This window comes from Schistosoma mansoni, chromosome W (genome assembly GCF_000237925.1).
Source record: "Schistosoma mansoni strain Puerto Rico chromosome W, complete genome".
In the NCBI taxonomy this organism is placed as follows: domain Eukaryota; kingdom Metazoa; phylum Platyhelminthes; class Trematoda; order Strigeidida; family Schistosomatidae; genus Schistosoma; species Schistosoma mansoni.
The window spans coordinates 59,459,225-59,477,360 of NC_031502.1; the positions used below are offsets into that span (position 1 = coordinate 59,459,225).

Genomic DNA, 18,136 nt, shown 5'->3' on the forward strand with positions numbered 1-18,136 from the left:
TATGTATTGCCAAATGGAAAACAAAAGGAAAAAAGATCATAAATAAGAAAATAGCGTATTGCTGCGGCAAGATGTGACGGTAGAATAAGTATTTGCGCAGAGATGGTTTGGAGTGATATCATGGGAGTCACAATTAGTTGCAAAGGATAATGAGATATCGAAATATGTGAGTCATATGTTTGGAGTAAAGATAAAATGAATCAGAGAAGTTAATTTAGTTAAGCGTAATGCAAGATATTGTCTTCGTTAGAAACTTCGGATACTTAAGAATAATATTTGTTTGGATGAAAAAGAGTGAGGGAGAGAAGAAATGAACAACTAGTGGCAGGGTTCAATCATGATAATAAGAGTGTAGTGAATATTGTCCTCTGAAGTAAGTCACCATTGTTTTAATTTTTCGGTTCACTCGGGCAAATGCACGTAAATTCATGTCATAGATTACAGTGCAAAACCTAGTGTTGGCGAAAAATTTCGTGCAATAACAATTTAGGATGGTTAAACGAAAGTCATAATTAATTGCAAAAGATTATCAAATATTAATTTTTATGTGTTAAACATACGCACTGAAGATAAAGGGAATCTGTGAGGCTAATTTATATTGGTGTGACATAAGGTAATTTGTTTTTAGAATGTATAATGTTTCGAGGGACAAATCATAATAATAATAATAACTATGATAATCATAAATACGAACACAAGCAGACTTCAGGTATTAAGATGAATAGAAGGAAAATAAGATAAAATAAACGAGCGAAATTTTCTGGGTAGTCACAAGTGCATGCTTTCCTTGAGTCATTTGAAACTAGATCAATTTCCTCCATAAAGTGACATTTCTTAACATATTTCTACGCAATCTATTTTTGTCTGGACTACTCTGTCCACAATATGATTACAACCTGATTGCAAAATTTTCATGTTTCTTTGTCGTCGGTGATTCTTTTCGTTAAATCCTTATCCGTCCTAACGTGTTCGGCTTGTTTATGTCTGTCTTTTATATCATAAATGGGGATTTGTTATTTATTCGCCATTCTCACTCCAAGGTGATTCGTCTGGCTAAGTTATCATCGTCCATATATTTGAGGAGTGTATGTTTATATTAAATGTATGCATTCGGAATACTCATTTACGAGACTTTCACTTCGTCTTGTTTCTAACTAGAATATTCAACAGGACATTTAAGAAATAAATAACGCCATATTTATCCTCGATTAAATCAGCAATTGTGTAATAAATATTTGCAGCTCACACTCTCTAGATTCCTGAACTGGGGTGCGTTGTGAGCAAAATAATAATTTTTTTCAAATAACAGTCTATTACATGAAGTATCCCAGTTTACAGGCAATATCAAATTGTTACGAAAGATACAATCTTCACTGTTGCAGGTTACTCAGTTAGATTGATATTTCATAAGGTACACTTATCACAGAATTATGGGGAATAACACCTTTCACAAATGAATGTAAATAATATTAGTAAGATTGGTATTGTCAATATGACAATCCGCGTGCTTTATGGAAGTTACTTTGTGACGTTCAGCTGATAGTCAAGAGTAAATCCACGTTAAGTTGATAACTTCTAGAAACCGTGATCTTATATCCTCCTGGAACATCTGAAGCATTAATGATGGAGCAGGACGAAACAACCCGTTCCATATGTGTTTTCGATGGCACATCTCGAGAGGGCTGAAAAGGAGGGTAAAAAAGAAAGAAGAGAAGCAAGGCAGACAAAGTTCAGTCATTTGTGGTGAAATAATTAAGGTATAACTAGTTAGTTTAATTCTTTTATAAACAAGGGCATTCTAATAGTTTAAAGAATACAAGCGTAAATATGGTACGACTGGACAAAGAACTGTATGAATGAAAGTGGTTCAAAAACAAGCTGAAAGCTTAGGATCATGTGCACTTTGAAAATACAGTACTGAAAACAGAATTCTGATACACAGATAGTTGTCCCCATTTTCTGTCATAGCTATTACAGCCCATTTTGTATTTTTATGGATTTTATAGGGTCATGAGTAGGCTTCGTTTTTAGCGAATTGTCTGGTCTTGCCTGTAATAGGGTTACTCGGTAGGAAGTGAAACCAATTCATCGTCAAAAACACGAGTTAAAGAGGTATTTTGTATGAGAAATTACCATCAATACCATTGTTTTGTGACATGTCACTTGACCATAAGTAGCCGTAATTTAACAACATCTACCCTACAGATATGGGTGGATTGAAGTTGTCTACCCACCATAATGTTTGTTGGTCAGTAACACCATCCCCTCCTTTTGTGATGTTAGGCTCTCTTACGTTTGTGGAGTGTATGAATGGTGATTTAATACAAACCCTCTATTGGAATACATTGTCCTTCCTAGTTCCATGTTACAAGCACGTCAGATGGTCAAAGCTTTGGTATTGTGGGTTAGACACCAATTTAGTATATCACACAGCTATGAAGATAACTAATGGTGTAAGTTATAAGACACTGGTCAGATTATATGTGGCTTATAGATGGTAAGGATAGATAGCAAATCAAAGAATATGAAATAGTATAGGATTGTGAATTTTCAGAGTAAGAAAACAAAACATTAAAGAACTCACAAGAGTTTAGGATATTATGAGCTTCTTACGATCGGTCATGGTTGACCAGCATTCACAAGATTCATTAGTTATCTGTCTACTTGTAATAGAAAAAGAAGGACATGGCACGTAGGAAGAATAATGCAAACTTAACCAGTAGAAAACATCAGAAACTGTGGACAGAAATGTCGAATTTGTAAAAGCGTATGTTGGGTGGTTAACATAAGCCAAATACATCTTGGCAAAGTCGTGGCATTATAGCACAAACATTTATTTCCTTCCTTATTTCAGGTAGGTATAGTAATAATATATTTCTGCAAGGGCAGGTACACACCATTTTTACAGGCATGATTTACAATTTAGAACACAGTATGCATCCCAAGCAGGGTTGTTTAGTAAATATTATCTATAAAAGTTAATAGCGGTTCATTCGTTCACATATACTGTGTATTCAAAGTATTTTGTAAAGGGGCATCGCGTTCACGTTACACACCAGATCCACTCTTCGCAAAAATTGTATCAAGATTTTGGTCGTGCTAAGTATTTATGTAATGCAGCTTTTTAAGTTTATAATTGTTATGGAGTAGACTTGTGAAGCGCCTGGTGCGAACTATGACCCTGGGAAAGCGCCTACAGCGAGTTTGTTCCAGATGTCAGGAGTTCCTTAACTTCGTACTCAGAGCAAGATTCTGAAGAGAAAAATAAGAGAAGGAAAGAAAACAAGGAGCAGCAAGGCACTTGGATATGAACGATAAACAATGCTTAACATTTAGTAGTGGAACAGACGGAGGTATGATAAATTATTGGATTAAATTGATACTAGCTCACGTTGCTAGAGTGAATTGTGATCAAGGGGTTCAAGATGAGAGGACGCGGTAATAAAGAACAATGAGTTGTGATATTTATCAAGGCGGAGTAGGTTCGAATGAAGGAAGGGAAGTTAAGGTTGTAATGAGGAAGGCTGTTTATTAGAACAGAGAGTGCATATAGAGAGTAGAGTGTTAAGTAAAATAACAACTATATCCTTTGCAGTCTGTTTTTTTTCATCATCCGATGCCTGCCACACAGTTTTCGTGTAAAATTCGGAGTTAGCATGTTATAAGTTGTCTTAGTAGAATAGCTAATCCAGCATAAAAATTAGAAACATGAGACTCAATGTTGAGTGTAGGAGAGCAACCCCAATATTACAGATTGATTGACTTGTTCTCATCCATAAAGAGCCTGATATTTCCTATTATCCGGTAACGAATGTTGAAAACTTTCCGTGTTTGAAATGGTGACGTACGCTGCAAGTGTTCTGTTCTGCAGTCCGAATAAAAACCTACTGTGGCCACCAATCTGTTTCCTTCCAAACAGAGAACACACGGTGACTTACAGCATTGAAAATTCATGGTGGCTTCCGAACCTAACAAACTGCATGTTTATTTAGACTTGAGCTCATAACAATGATGGGTATAATAATTAAAGCTGAATATACTTTTCTTTAGAAGTGCTTCACACTGTCTTTGAACAGCGAATGAAAGATGGTGAAAGTCAGCGTGTGGTGATTTGGGAAAATTTGAGATACCATGGCTCACACATGTAGAATGGTATCTGTGCTTTTTTCATATTTGTATTAAATATGTTCCAAAGATAAGTTCACTTATGTTCTTCAAAAATTATTAGGAAGCAGTGAGTCCCTATACCTTGTAGGACAATTCAGTATAGATAACAGTGAGACTTCGACATGAGGCCATATAGATAGGACGATTACATCATGGCTAGCTAACCATATTATGTTACAACTTTTAGTCTCCTAGTAAAGTAAGCTTAATAACCCTGACAATTTACTTTGAATGTTACGGTCTTACACAGGATCTTACACTAGTCTTATCACCACAGGCACAATGTAATGTTAACATTATTGAAAATTGAGTATTATTGCATTTTTGAAGAAACCCGAAATGGTTTCTTCACAGCACTTATGTACCCATAAGGTGTTTGTGAATAATAATAATAATAATCCTTATCATAAGCGTGAACTTAATGGAACGTCACATTTTACACACCGACCCTAACTAAACGAATCTTAGTAAACTGAAACATCAAGTTATCGCTTTCTGATACAAAATGTTTGACTGGCTTTCGACAACCTCGAGATGAGTATCAAGTTTGTGTACACTTTTGAAGGATATAAAACAGGTGTCCTAAACTCGGAAAAGTATCGTCGAAAATGCGACAAGCCACTAAAAGTGTTGCGCATCACATTATAACTTTGAAAACATGTAGTGTCGAAGACATGCCGATTGGCTCCTAGAAAGAAAATAGTCTCAGTGAACGTACTCGATCACAAGCTGGGTTCAGGTACAATATACCATTCAAGTAGCCTACCTTTGTCTTTGGCCATGGTCTTTGAAACAGGTCAAAATCAAAAGCACTCTTAAGGTGATCATAGTCGATTTAACGTGAGCATTACCTTAGGCAGTTAGACCAATGCGAAATTAACGTCTTGACAAGTAGGTTGAAAATTATAGCCGTATTCTCAAAAATCTTCCCAGTAAGAGAAAATATGGAAATGTGTGGTGAGGAGAGGCAGCCGAAAAACGATCATTATAGGCTATTACGATCTCCTGGAGTTTTATCTCATTTCATTCGGAATGAGAAATACTAAGCAAATCTTTTGTTAGTGACCGATAGTTGTTTGATACCAAGCTTGAGTAACGAAACCCATCTGCAGCCTCTGGACCTAATGTTCACAATACCGCGGAAATATGACATACGTAAATGTTTACCTGGAGTTGAACATATTGGACAACGTCGGTGATATAGTTAACAAGTATGATATCAAGCCTAAGTAAAATAAGTCAGTGGCTTTTTCAGAATGCCCATAACCCATTATTTTCACATAAAATCAAATCTGTTGAATGGCGAATTTTAAGTAATTCTTCATATGGAACTGAAGTTTTATTATAAGTGCATTAACAAATCGACTTTATGTGAATGAAAAAATAAGTTGAATGGAGGACGATAATAAGAGAGTGTGGTGATATTGGTCCTCAGCCACACTATCTCCAAAGCTGAGTACAAGATAACTGAGAAGATTCGTGTTCAACATTTAACATTCATGGAAATTGAGAAATGGTGAGTGAAGGAAAAATTGATCGGTATTGTATGACTCAGCTTTGCAGGAGCGGTCGTTTTGAGTGACTCAAACTGTAGCACGTATTATCGGCAGTCACGAAAAGGTGGGGAAGACCTGAAACCACAACACGCAATGTAATTCGAGAACTTCACACCAAGAGAGAACACGGAGTGAAAGTCATGAGTCTTTTATTTCGAAAATTAAAATTCGCGGGAGTATGTACAGAAGGAAAAGCTGGTTTACAAATTAGTCTTATGAATCATCTTGTAGGTTCAGTGTATGCAGGGCTTGTTCTTCTTTCAAAGAGTTTATCCTTGCTCACCCTGTAATAGAGAGAAAACAGAATCTGTTACCAACATAATACATGGTGATTTCAACTCCGTTACAATATCTTTCACATGAAATGTGTTATTTCATCCCTAGCCCAAATATATTCTCCAGTAGTGCTAGACATCATATTGTCGATTGTCACGATAGGAAGAGTCGATATGGATAAACATATGGATTCCATGTAAGATCTTATAGATTTGGTAATCACATCACAGCAAATCTACAACTTCGGAATCGTGTCTATTACTCCAGTAAAGATAAATGCAGTCATTGCTAATCTTGATATCGATCATACAAGATGTCTCATCGGAAGTAGAGAAATAGTCGACAATGGAGTAAATCATATACAGAACGACCCAAGAGGATTTACTGATATCTTTTTGCACATACATGAATCAGCAGCCGATGAAGCTTCTCAACGGAAAGTAAATAACACTTGCAAACCTACTTCCATCATTCCTGGGATATTCTTAAATTGCTATGGCACTTCAGCAATAGAGTTCATCCACATATTGTGCAATATGGAACTCAACGTATTATTAAGGAGACTGGAAACCAAAATCATAATCAGACATGTGCATTTGTCTCCACGCAACATTCATGAGCTAGATATCTCGACAATATCTCAACACTATTCGAAAACTCAGTCAAAGTAGCGCGTTCCAGCAGAATATTGAAGTGCTCATGACACATAAGGAATACCATGTGTAATACAACTTTACTCCAGTCCAACTAGCTTTCGTGTTTTGCAACAATGACGTTTCATTTTTATCTTTTGTCTCTCCGTTGAATCAACTCAATGGATTTTTTAATTCCTATTTATATACTTTTTCGTTGGAAATGTTGTTGGATGAGTACAATTTTTTCACCAAAGGAATGAGACCAAGTGAAAGCAATGTGAAGAATAGATTATACCTTCCATTTTGGAGAGTGCTTCCCGATAAAAGGGAACCTTAAAAATCCCAAGAATCTAATACAAACTCCATTGATGTTATTGGTCACCACTGTAAGTTATCTATGTGGATGATCTCTGTCTACTTAAGTTAAACAGGAAGTGTGTGACGTTCTAGCTCGCGACTAAGTCACACTTTGACGTTAATACCTAGCTTGTACTACTCTTTCGCGATATTCAGGTGCTGTGGGTGCTTTGATAACCTTACAGAACAAACATGATGTTATTAAAGAAACGCAATATTAAGAACAGTTTGCAGAAACAAGGTGCAACCACTAGCGCATGGACTAGTTCGTGACTAACAGTTGATTAATGCGTGTAAGTCATCCTTGGCTATGCTTGATAGACAGCCCAATGATCAGTGGTCTGTCGGCTAACACAGAGGTGGTTCAGCCTGAGAGATGTCTTGGTTGTGGGTTCCTGATGTTTTAATTGACATACAGCTTTAATGACCACCACTAGCTGAAAGCACTTGATCAACCATTATCGTCCTATAGCAGCATTACCTAACATGAAATGCCTTTCCCACTTCCTGCGGTTCTAAGAGTTCTTGAATTTGTCTACCTCTGAATATAGTAACACAATTTTTCAACAAATCGTCATCGACTTCTTTCCTACTGATCTTTAAATCAACTTGTTAGAATATACCTAAGTACTAGTTTTGTCCCAATGTGTCACGCATAGTGCAAATTCAAAACTATGAGATCTTTTTTAGCATTTCCGAATACTGCAAGTGGCCAGTAGCTCAATGTTACTTTATTTACTTGAAATAAATCACTGTTAGGGTTTGGATGTAACGGCATTTTCGAAAAACAATCATAGAATATTCCGTCACGATAAGTCACCAACTCTACACTCAGGGTTAACGATAGGATACTCACAAACCATTATGATTATCTGTACTAAGCTCAATGAATAAAACATCTGTCCAAATTCCGTAACTAGTTTAAGACAATCACAATGAAGTTTCAGCCAATTCTCACCCAATTAAGATCAGTCATTGCAAATTGATAGGTTTTGGAAAAGAAAACAATAGCGTAACGAAATAAATGCAGATTTTCACAACTATTGAATCTTTTGAAGCCTTCAACATGTTACTAAGCCTGAAAACCAAAAATCTTCAATATAAAAATTGTTTCATGTGGATATATTATTATACTATTCTATATGACACAATATATGGGTCTCCAAATCTTCATGTTATCGGCGAAGAGTGGAGCAGATGACTTTGATGCAGTTTTTGATTCATTTACATAAAGTAAAAATAAAAGAGGACCAAGGATTGTACTTTGCAGAACTACACTTTTACAGGGTCAGTCCGTAAAGAACTCCGAGTCATCCTGATAAATGACTGGGAAATCATCAATCAGATCCACTTTTTCAACATAAGTAGGAATTAGAAGCAGTTCCCAAGGAACAAACTGTTAGCTAACTGTCTAATGCAATACTTATGGTTTGAAGTTACATCGTAGTCCGGGCGCGGTGTTCGCCTATTGCGTTGCTGTTTGGTTGTAAGTCTTCAGTAGCGTGTTTACTTCAAGGTTGGTTTTATGCTGAATCTGAATCAATATGTTTCACCATCTATATATTCAAGACGATCCAATATGAACTGGCAAGTTAACTTCCTAAAGTGAATTAGACGTGAACTGTATAATATAATCCAAAGTTGTATGACGACATGGTATTCTTGTCTCTTTAATTTCTCGAAAGTTTCTTGAGTGTATTACGTAAAGTATACACATTGGATGTGTTGTGGTAGTTTATATAACTAATCTCTACGGACTTTCCGAACTTAAACGATATCCCCCAAGTCTTTAAGTCTCTAACCAATAATTATAACAGTTGTGTGCGTTCGGATAAAGCAAAACTCAAAGAGTGAGAGGCGCTTTTGTTAAATGAATCTCACCAGGTGATCTTAAAGTTGAGGAAACACAAAGCGTTATTACACACCTTTACTTGGCTAGAATGAAGTTTGTGCCCTAGTTTTCATTAAGAGACTGGCAGTAGAGATATAATTTCTGTTGACTACTGAGTGGGAAAGTGAAGAGATGGGACCATTTTTTAAAGTTATTAGGTGTTTAGCTGGCCGGTACTGGGAGAACACTTAAATCCTCAAGCGGTAACCTCCTAATTCCAACCCAAGTGACACAAATCGGACACGTGCTGCTTTCTTAAGCAGAATCCCCTTACGTTCATTTTATCATTTTTAATATCATATTTAAATCACTTCTTCACGTGAGATCATATCTTATGGACGACCTTCGAGTTATGCGTAGGTGACCTTAGGGATATCGGCCGACTTAGTAGGGTGAAATGAAGACCATAAATTAATGTGAGGAATTGGGATTTACAGCTAGAGATTGAAAACTAGGATTACAGCTTTTGTCACAAACTGACGATCTGTAATGCCAATATGTTATTTTGCCACATGGATGACTGAATTTTGCTTCAAGATTCAAGACCTATTTTAAATCTGACTGGTTCGTTGATAAGTTGGTCTTGCCGCTTATAATACAATTTATATCTCATTTGGTTTAATGATTCATATACTCAACATTCCAAACACTTTTAGGAGCTCAGTTTGATGTGGAATATCAGTGGTACGTGTGAGAATAAACCAGGAAAAATATCAGTGAGGAATAACTAGTTACCATTTCCAGGTGGTGGCGTGTCATTAGTTTGCTGAAGAGTATCAATAAACACGATAACCTTCAAGCTTTTAGAGCTGGTAGCTGCAAAATACATCTATGTACTTAGTAAACAATGTGACGCAATCCACTACTTAATTGAAGCTCAGGTAAACCAGGCAAGGTGTAGGCCCGGTTGTGTGCGTGTTGGCCAAATAACTTTTACCAAATCTCAGGGGAAGGTTTTTCTTACGAGTCCCATCCTTTATCTATCTACCTAGATCCAGTTGTTCAAATTAAGACAGGTTTGGCATGTTTAAACTAATGTACCGGTGCTAGCGAATCAAATACGTGGGCGTTTTTGAGTATTCATAAGCAATTCTTGAGCAGTTATGGTGAACGTTTATTTTCATCAGACGTTAACTCAAAATTCAAAGTAATAATTACGTTTTTGGCTGTCAATCGATCGACTTCCAACGTCTAAATCAAAAGCACTTATACCAGACGCTAATTTCATATTTTTTGTTGTTTTAGTTCAGTTTTATTTTAACAGAAACTGTAATGACTGAAAACTATGAGTACATGCCGCGAGCGAGGCCGGACCCTGATGTCGAATATCCTTTGACAATTAAGTATTGTGGTGGTTAGTGTTTTTGCTCATGAAATACTTTCATACAGAATGCACTATGCCTCTGGAGTATTGTGAATTTTCACCATTTCCTGATAAGTGTCGAGCATGGCTAGAGAAAAATTTACCTGAAGAGTTTGAACGACTTAATACCGGTACGTTTTCAATTTCTGTCACCCATTTACTTTAAAGATGATATGGATTCAAACCAAACTGAGGCAGCGCCTAAAGGACGTCAAGTTAGGGGTGGAAAGGGAGGACCTAAAAAACCAGTAAAGCAGCAAATAGCAGTATTTAAAACTTCCAGAGGCAAGAAAAAATATACGACTAGTGTCACTGGATTGTCCACATTTGGTAGGCGCATGTTTATATTTTATAATGCACATACATGAGTAAACCATTAAATCTTCTATGAGGGTATATCGACTTTGTATTTCAGACGCGAACATTAACTTCGTATTTAGTTAAGCAGTTTCTTATATTTTCGTTGTTTTGTTGATGTCTGCATTGAAAAAACAATGCTGTACTTGCTACTTAAGGAATATATAATGGTATTATAATCGTGATTTCAGCTATTAAAAACAGGATGTACAATGCTGGTCAAATGGTGCTGAAACAAGTCGAGACCAAGTCAACCAATTTGTTGTAACTGTTTTTAATTTCTAAATTAAACGACACTCGGAGGAGCGAGATACTCAGGTTATCAAAGTTAGTGACATGAAACACTTTTGTCTAGATGAAGTGTAAAACAATCAGTCAGACAAAATTATTTAGGACACAACCACTTAATATCAGTGAGTATTTGGATGGTTATTGAATATCAAATAAATTGATAACCTCTAACATAAAGCGCATTTTCACTAATTACGACAATAATTCAAAATGTCTTAGCAATAAAATCACAGGTCTTAGTACTTTTAATGCCTTTTGTGTCTTCTAAAATGACATCAGTCCATTAGCTGCTAACGTCACGGATAAGTAGATATCCCAAATCTGTCGTTTTAAATTTCGTGGCTATAGTGCTATTCTTGTAATAGGTAGGCTGGTATTTTACGTGAATATATGAGTACAAGCTTTAAAAGAATGTGTAGTTTTACCATTAACTTGTTCATTGGACGAGTTAATATCTTCGGTCAGTACATTGATATACGACACAAGTGATTACAATACAGTTGATTCGTTGCTGGATGATTTAAATATTCCATTTTCAGCAACTGGGTTACATATCTGAAGCTCGACAGTTGCTGCTACCTTGACGTTGTGGTCAGATTTGCCTATCGTGATGACCCAATCGAGCTATACTATTTATTTTATTTATTTATTTAAACACATATATTGGTACAAAAGGGCACCAGATACATATGCGCCACACAAAATAATGAAAGTAGGAAGAGAAGGGATGAAAAGATAAGGCGGGTTGAAATGTACAACCAGAAGACTCTTTCAGTTAAGAAAGTTAGAACCACTCTTTATGTAGGAAGTAAAAGAAGGTTGCAGCAGGATCGCCACTGGCTTCTATTCTGAGCCATATCTGATAACGTCTCTAGCCACTGTGTTGCACCATCTCTCGGACCCCAGCCAGGGAGTCGTGAAGGACCAACAGAAGCTAGCCCTTTGCAGCTTTCTTTCATGCCACGACACCATGTCATACACTGACCTCCTCTCCGCTTTTTCCAACCAGTCCCAGAGTCGGCAAATAATGCACGACGTGGAAGTCTCTGGGACGACATTCGTAAAACATGTCCAAGCCACCGAAGTCGGTGTTTCAAGATGGTGACACCAATTGAATTATCGTCTCGGCGCCCGAACACACGATGCCGAACCTCTGCATTACTAACATGGTGTTGCCACTGTATGTCAGCAATCCTTCGGAGACAACGATGATCGAACACAGAGAGACGTCTAACATCCTCAACTCGGAGAGGCCAGGTTTCACAAGCATAGAGCAAAACTGCTCTCACCGACGCGTTGTAGATCCGACCTTTTACAGCCAGACTAACATCACGAAGGCGCCAAAGATGGCCCAGATTGGCATAAGCCGCTCTGGCTTTCATTATACGTGCACCAATCTCATCACTCACGCCACCACCAGCACTTATATAGCTACCTAGATACACGAACTTCTCAACTACTTCGATCTCCTCACCATCCAGGGTGAGTACAGGATTAGAATCCTGCCAGTCTTGTAGGAGTACTTTGCACTTGGAGGGTGCAAAGCACATGCCGTACCTGCGGACACTGATTGCCAACTGATTAAGTGCGGATTGCATGCCTTGGGCATTATCGCACAGTAAGACAATATCATCCGCATACTCGAGGTCGAGAAGTCGTTCTCCAGGCAACATATCCACACCGCCATTACTTACATCCATCAGAGCTGTTTCCAGGATGTCATCGATGGCAAAGTTGAAGAGGAATGGTGAGATCGGGCAACCCTGCCTAACCCCACTGCTCGAATGGAACAAGGGAGAAAGGTGGTTGTATGCCCTCACTCTGCCTGAGGTGTTCGTATACAGGGCCTTTAAGATGTTAATGAACTTCTCAGGCACACCCTTCTTCAATAGACAATCCCAGAGAACAGTCCTGTCCAACGAATCGAAGGCAGCCCTGATATCAAGAAACACTACGATTGTTGGCCTGCGATAAGTATGACGGTGTTCTAACATTTGGCGGAGGGTGAAGATGTGATCAATGCATCCTCGACCAGAACGAAAACCAGCCTGCTCCTCGCGAGTCAATCGTTCTCGGGTTTTAAACAACCTACGAAGAATGACAGAAGCCAATAGTTTGGACGCAATCGGAAGTAGACTTATCCCCCGATAGTTGTTACAGGAACAACATGAACCCTTCTGTGCCTAGACGCCCGACCTGAGCATTCAAGTCTCCGGCTAATACTACAATATCTGTCGAACGCGCTTTCTGGAGAAGAACTGTTAACTGGTGGTAAAACTCATCCTTGATTGCATCCGGGCTTCAATCTGTCGGGGCATAGGTGGAGATGACGAAAAGACACCGTTTCTCATGCCGGTTTCTTCTCACTTTGATGGAACTTTCTAATCTAACAGCACATAACCGACCGTTAATGGGGATCCAATCGATTAGTGCTGCCTCAACCCTAGCGCTTAGTGCAACACCAACGCCTGCAAGACCAGACGAAGATGCCACAGAGTCCCCGGATAAGCGCACGTGAAAAAAGCTTTTCGAAGCGACAGATGGAGAACGAATTTGTAGTACTTTACTAGAGTCTTGAATACGGGTCTCGGATAGACAGCAAACATCAACATTAAGACTTTCTAAAGACATAGCCAGCCCCATCTGTTGTCCGATCTGCATTAGTGTGCGAACGTTGAAGGAAGCCAGCTTGAACGGCGTACGTGGTTTCAGAAGGACTGCTTCAGTATTCGTAATCGGTGGAAGCATTCACTTTCAACCAGACAGTGACTGGAGATCGTTTAGATAGGATAGAGTTTCCACCATGGGCGAGCTACTGCATAAGTTGAAAAGGAAGGATACACAATTTGGGAATGAAGGGAGTGAAAAAGCGACGTAGTAAATAATAATAATAATGGTAATAATAATAGTGTAAATTGTCTTGCTTCTAATATGAGCGAGAATAGCATCGTCAATAGAATTCATCATTTCATTTATTTGTGTGTGGGCTGTGATACTGCCCGGGTGCCCAAACCGAAGCAGGTGGTTTTCTTAGGGGGCCACACCCCGAGCCTTTGACCTAAAGGTCTGATCCACAAGGCAGTGGAGCATCATAAGGAGATGCAGTCCCATGGTAGCCGGTGACCAACAGCAGGTTCATTCGCCATTCGTTCCATCAGGATACTGAAGTCCATGTGCACCATTGGTTTGGAATCAGGGTTTTCCAACTCCCCTAGGTGGACTCGCCGTGTCCACCAATCCGGTTAAAGCGCCGGACATTCGCTTTTCGTCCTCCCACTTTCGTAAACAACAGTAATGCCACGAGAAGGCAGTGAGTAGGACTTCCCTGTCAGAGGCTATATATTCGCTGGCCATATGAGAGCATTTGGAGAGGGAGAGTGGACTCTCCCCACTCTCGGTCGTACCAGGGCATTTGGGGGCATCGAGCTATACTGGCTGGAACAATCATTCCTCAAGGTCCCACCATGCCAGACAGGTCGGTTGAAGAGTGGTAAGACTAAAAGCAGCAAACCCAAGGTCCGAAGACGCAGTCGTACTGCTAACTGTACAGAGGTGTGACGGCAGTAAGGGGTTTCCTTCAGACAACCAGCATAACAGCGATACTGCCATCCTACGAGGAGAGGTGGGGTTAGAAAAGGTCGAGCCTAAAAATACACACCTCGCTTTATCCCATGGATATTCGTCTCCGTTGGTAAGGTCTCAACAAGTATGGAGCTAACATGAACATTACTCACAAAAAGGTTGTGTGTAACCGACCTCAAGCAGCTGTCCCTTGGGCACTGCAACCACGCTCTCAAGTCACTTAGACTACCTTTAATCCGATTTCATTTTCAGGTACCTCCAGAAGAACCCTTCCATGGTGTGGGCAACCGGGAAGTGATAACCGACCTCATACCCCTAACACCACACTAGATCACAGTATTCATAATCAATTTTCCTCTTCGATTCTTATTACTCCTCCCACCTCGACTTTCAACACTAAACTTCATCTTTTGGTTTCCTCCTCAAGTGTCACCATAGCTAACGATACTAGTGCGCTAAACACTGTCCCAGGTCTGCTGAAACCTGGCTCCAAACTACACATTGAAGCCTTCAACGTACTTACCCTAAGTCAAATCGGTCAACAGGCTTCCTTGGCTATGACTCTAAAGTCTCATACGACTGATATATGCTGTGTTCCCGAAACACGCATACAGGATCCTAGTGTTGTCATTCACTTGACCTCACCTCGCCGAAATGGACAGCCAACGAAATACACTCTCCGTGTATTTGGCGACCCTATGGCCAGTTCTCGTGAACTTGCAGGTGTAGGCATAGCACTTAGTACGAGGGTAGAACAAACACTATAAGAGTTGGTCTCCGTTAACAGTCGCCTATGTGCTGTCCGGCTAAACGGTTCTGTATGAACTCGAAAGGATAGGGACACACTTCGCTGCCTTTTCGTCATTTCTACCTACGCTCCCACGGACTGCAGCCCGGTTGAAGTGAAAGATGAACTTTACAAAAAGCTTTCTGAACTTCTTCAAAAAGCTAAATGCTCAGACATGGTACTCGTTGCAGGTGACTTTAATGCCCAAGTAGGTAGCTTAAATCAAACAGAAAGACAGGTGGATATTTTAGTATCCCGGCCCAGAGAACAGACGGTGATCGTCTGTTGCAACTATGCTCAGACAAGTCGTTTATTTTTAGCAAACACTAATTTTGAGCATAAGGAGAGACATCGTCTAACATGGAGACCCCTTGTATCAAACCAAAGATGGACTCAGATAAACCATATTGCCATCAATCATCGTTGGAAAGGCTTGATAGAAGACTGTCGTTTGTTCTGAAATATATGCTTAGACTTCGATCATGCTCTATTATGAGCACACGTTTGCTTGTGCCTTACTGGGCGCAGGAAAGACACATTAAGAAGACCCCTTAGAATTGAAATGAGTGACGAAAAAGCCAAAACTATGTTCCAGGAACAATTGAGGTCACACTCAGGTAGTTCTGAAAACGAGGCTGACCCAGATGTTGCTTGGAAAGATATTATTATTATTTATTTATTTAAACACATAAATATTGGTACAAGGAAGCACCAGATACATATGCGCCGCACAAATTTCATTCGATTTGTGTGAGGGCTGTGATACTAATCAGGTGCCCAAACTGAAACAGGTGGTTTTCTTAGGGGGCCACACCCAGAGCCTTTGACCTAAAGGTCTGATCCACAAGGCAGTGGAGCATCATAAGGAGATGCAGTCCCATGGTAGCCGGTGACCAACGGTTGATTCGTACGCCGTTTGTTCCCTCAGGATACTGGAGCCCATGTGCACCACAAGTTTGGAATCAGGGTTTTCCAACTCCCCTAGGTGGACTCGCCGTGTCCACCAATCCGGTTAAAGCGCCGGACATTCGCTTTTCGTCCTCCCACTTTCGTAAACAACAGTAATGCCACGAGAAGGCAGTGAGTAGGACTTCCCTGTCAGAGGCTATATATTCGCTGGCCATATGAGAGCATTTGGAGAGGGAGAGTGGACTCTCCCCACTCTCGGTCGTACCAGGGCATTTGGGAAGAGATATACGAACAACTGTCAGAACAGCAGTGACATCTATTAGTGATTTAAACCAGAGGGTTACAAAAAACCAATGGATTTCTCCTAAGTCTATTGCACTGATGGATTCTCGTAAATTCATACCATCAGGCTCTGAACACGATGAAGAGCCAAAACAAATCAGATCTAGGTGAAGCAAAGGTCCAAGGAACGACCGTGAGTAGTAGTGGGCAACGAAAGCAAAACAGGTGGAAAAGGTGGCGGCTGTAGGTAGCACCAGACAGCCCCCTCCTCTATATCTGACTCCAATAAATAAGTAATATCCCGTTAACTGAATATTTAATGCAGGCTAAATCTCCTAGTATAATTATGGGTTTACTCGAGATTATTCAAAAGCCTGAACACCAGTTATAGAGATAGTTGATTGCTGAAGTTTGGTAAAAATCCGCAAGTGTACAAATAGCAAGCACACAGGGAAAACAAGTGAGTGAGTATGTGTGTGTCAATGAGTGTTAAAAATCCATATATATTTATGAGTGTTAATGGACTATGGGTAAATTATTGATTGTCTTTGCTTACAACTCATGAGAGAATAGATTAAAGATTGATGTGCAGAGTCATGCGCTCAATCAGACTCACACATAAATTTACAAAGTGGATTAAATGTCTAACTTTCAGAGAACACACAAATAATACAATAGTTGAATGGGCTTGGTACATAAGCTCCCATCCAGAACATGGATGTTTTTTTGCATAACTTCAAGGGATTGCATGAAGTTAGAAGTATGATGAAGATCCGTGGGGCCAATAAAGAACAGTTAATAAAAATAAAGGATTTTTGTGTTATAAGAACAATTTCAGGATTTGGGCTAGATAAATATGGTTGTTGCTACGTTTCTATCTGGAAAGTGTACTCCTCCTCCTGATCTTGTTGTAGTTTCTGTTGCCGTTGTACTTCGGTGTGAAGTATTGCTTTTTGCAGGTAGTTTGTGTGGTGCTTGCTCTGATGCGGATTTAGATGATTTTATTGTTGTCTGTTTCTTGATGTGCTCCAAAAACACTGGTTTTACTCTGTCGATACTAACAGTATTATGTTTACCAGCTCTTTCTACCGTAACTGTTTTGCTGTCTTTTCGGACGATTTTAAAAGGACCGTCGTAAGGAGTCTGTAAAGGCTGTCGTACTCTATCATTTCTGACGAATACATGTGAACATTTGTCTAATTCGATGGGTACGAATGACTTCGCCTTCTGGGTTCGTGGTTCGACGGACCTGATGGATTTCATCTGTTGTTTTAATTGTTGCACGTAGTTGGTTATATCTGCTGGAATATCTGTCGCACGGTCAAAAACCCACCAGGTAAACGTAACGTCGTCCCACAAACCAACTCAGCAGCACAACAACCGATGTCTTGTTTGATAGTTGAGCGAATGCCTAATAATATCAAAGGAAACTTGGTATCCCATTTGTAATCTCCTCCTGAGGCCATCAAAGAGGCTTTTAGCTGTCGGTGGAACCTTTCTATCATTCCGTTAGCATTCAGATGGTAAGCAGTGGTCGTCCTGATTCTCTTTATATCAAAAGTGTCTGTAAGTTGTGGAAAAAGTTTGCTTTCAAACTGGGTTTCACGGTCGGCCGTAATTGTTGATGGGACACCCAAATTTATAATCCAGTGTTTAACTACTTTCTACGCCACTGTTGATGCC

At 39.5% G+C, this 18,136-nt stretch overlaps 1 protein-coding gene across 1 annotated transcript in view; it reads left to right on the forward strand.

Moving 5' to 3' along the window:
- The first annotated feature begins 10,018 nt into the window (after nucleotides 1-10,018).
- Nucleotides 10,019-18,136, forward strand: part of Smp_077070 (hypothetical protein) — a 12,109-nt gene continuing 3,991 nt past the window's right edge. The window contains exons 1-3 of the mRNA XM_018790343.1: nucleotides 10,019-10,236; nucleotides 10,272-10,376; nucleotides 10,414-10,575. Of these exons, the coding sequence (XP_018655695.1) occupies nucleotides 10,155-10,236; nucleotides 10,272-10,376; nucleotides 10,414-10,575 (349 nt within the window). The 5' untranslated portion in view covers nucleotides 10,019-10,154. The remainder of the gene's footprint in view (nucleotides 10,237-10,271; nucleotides 10,377-10,413; nucleotides 10,576-18,136) is intronic.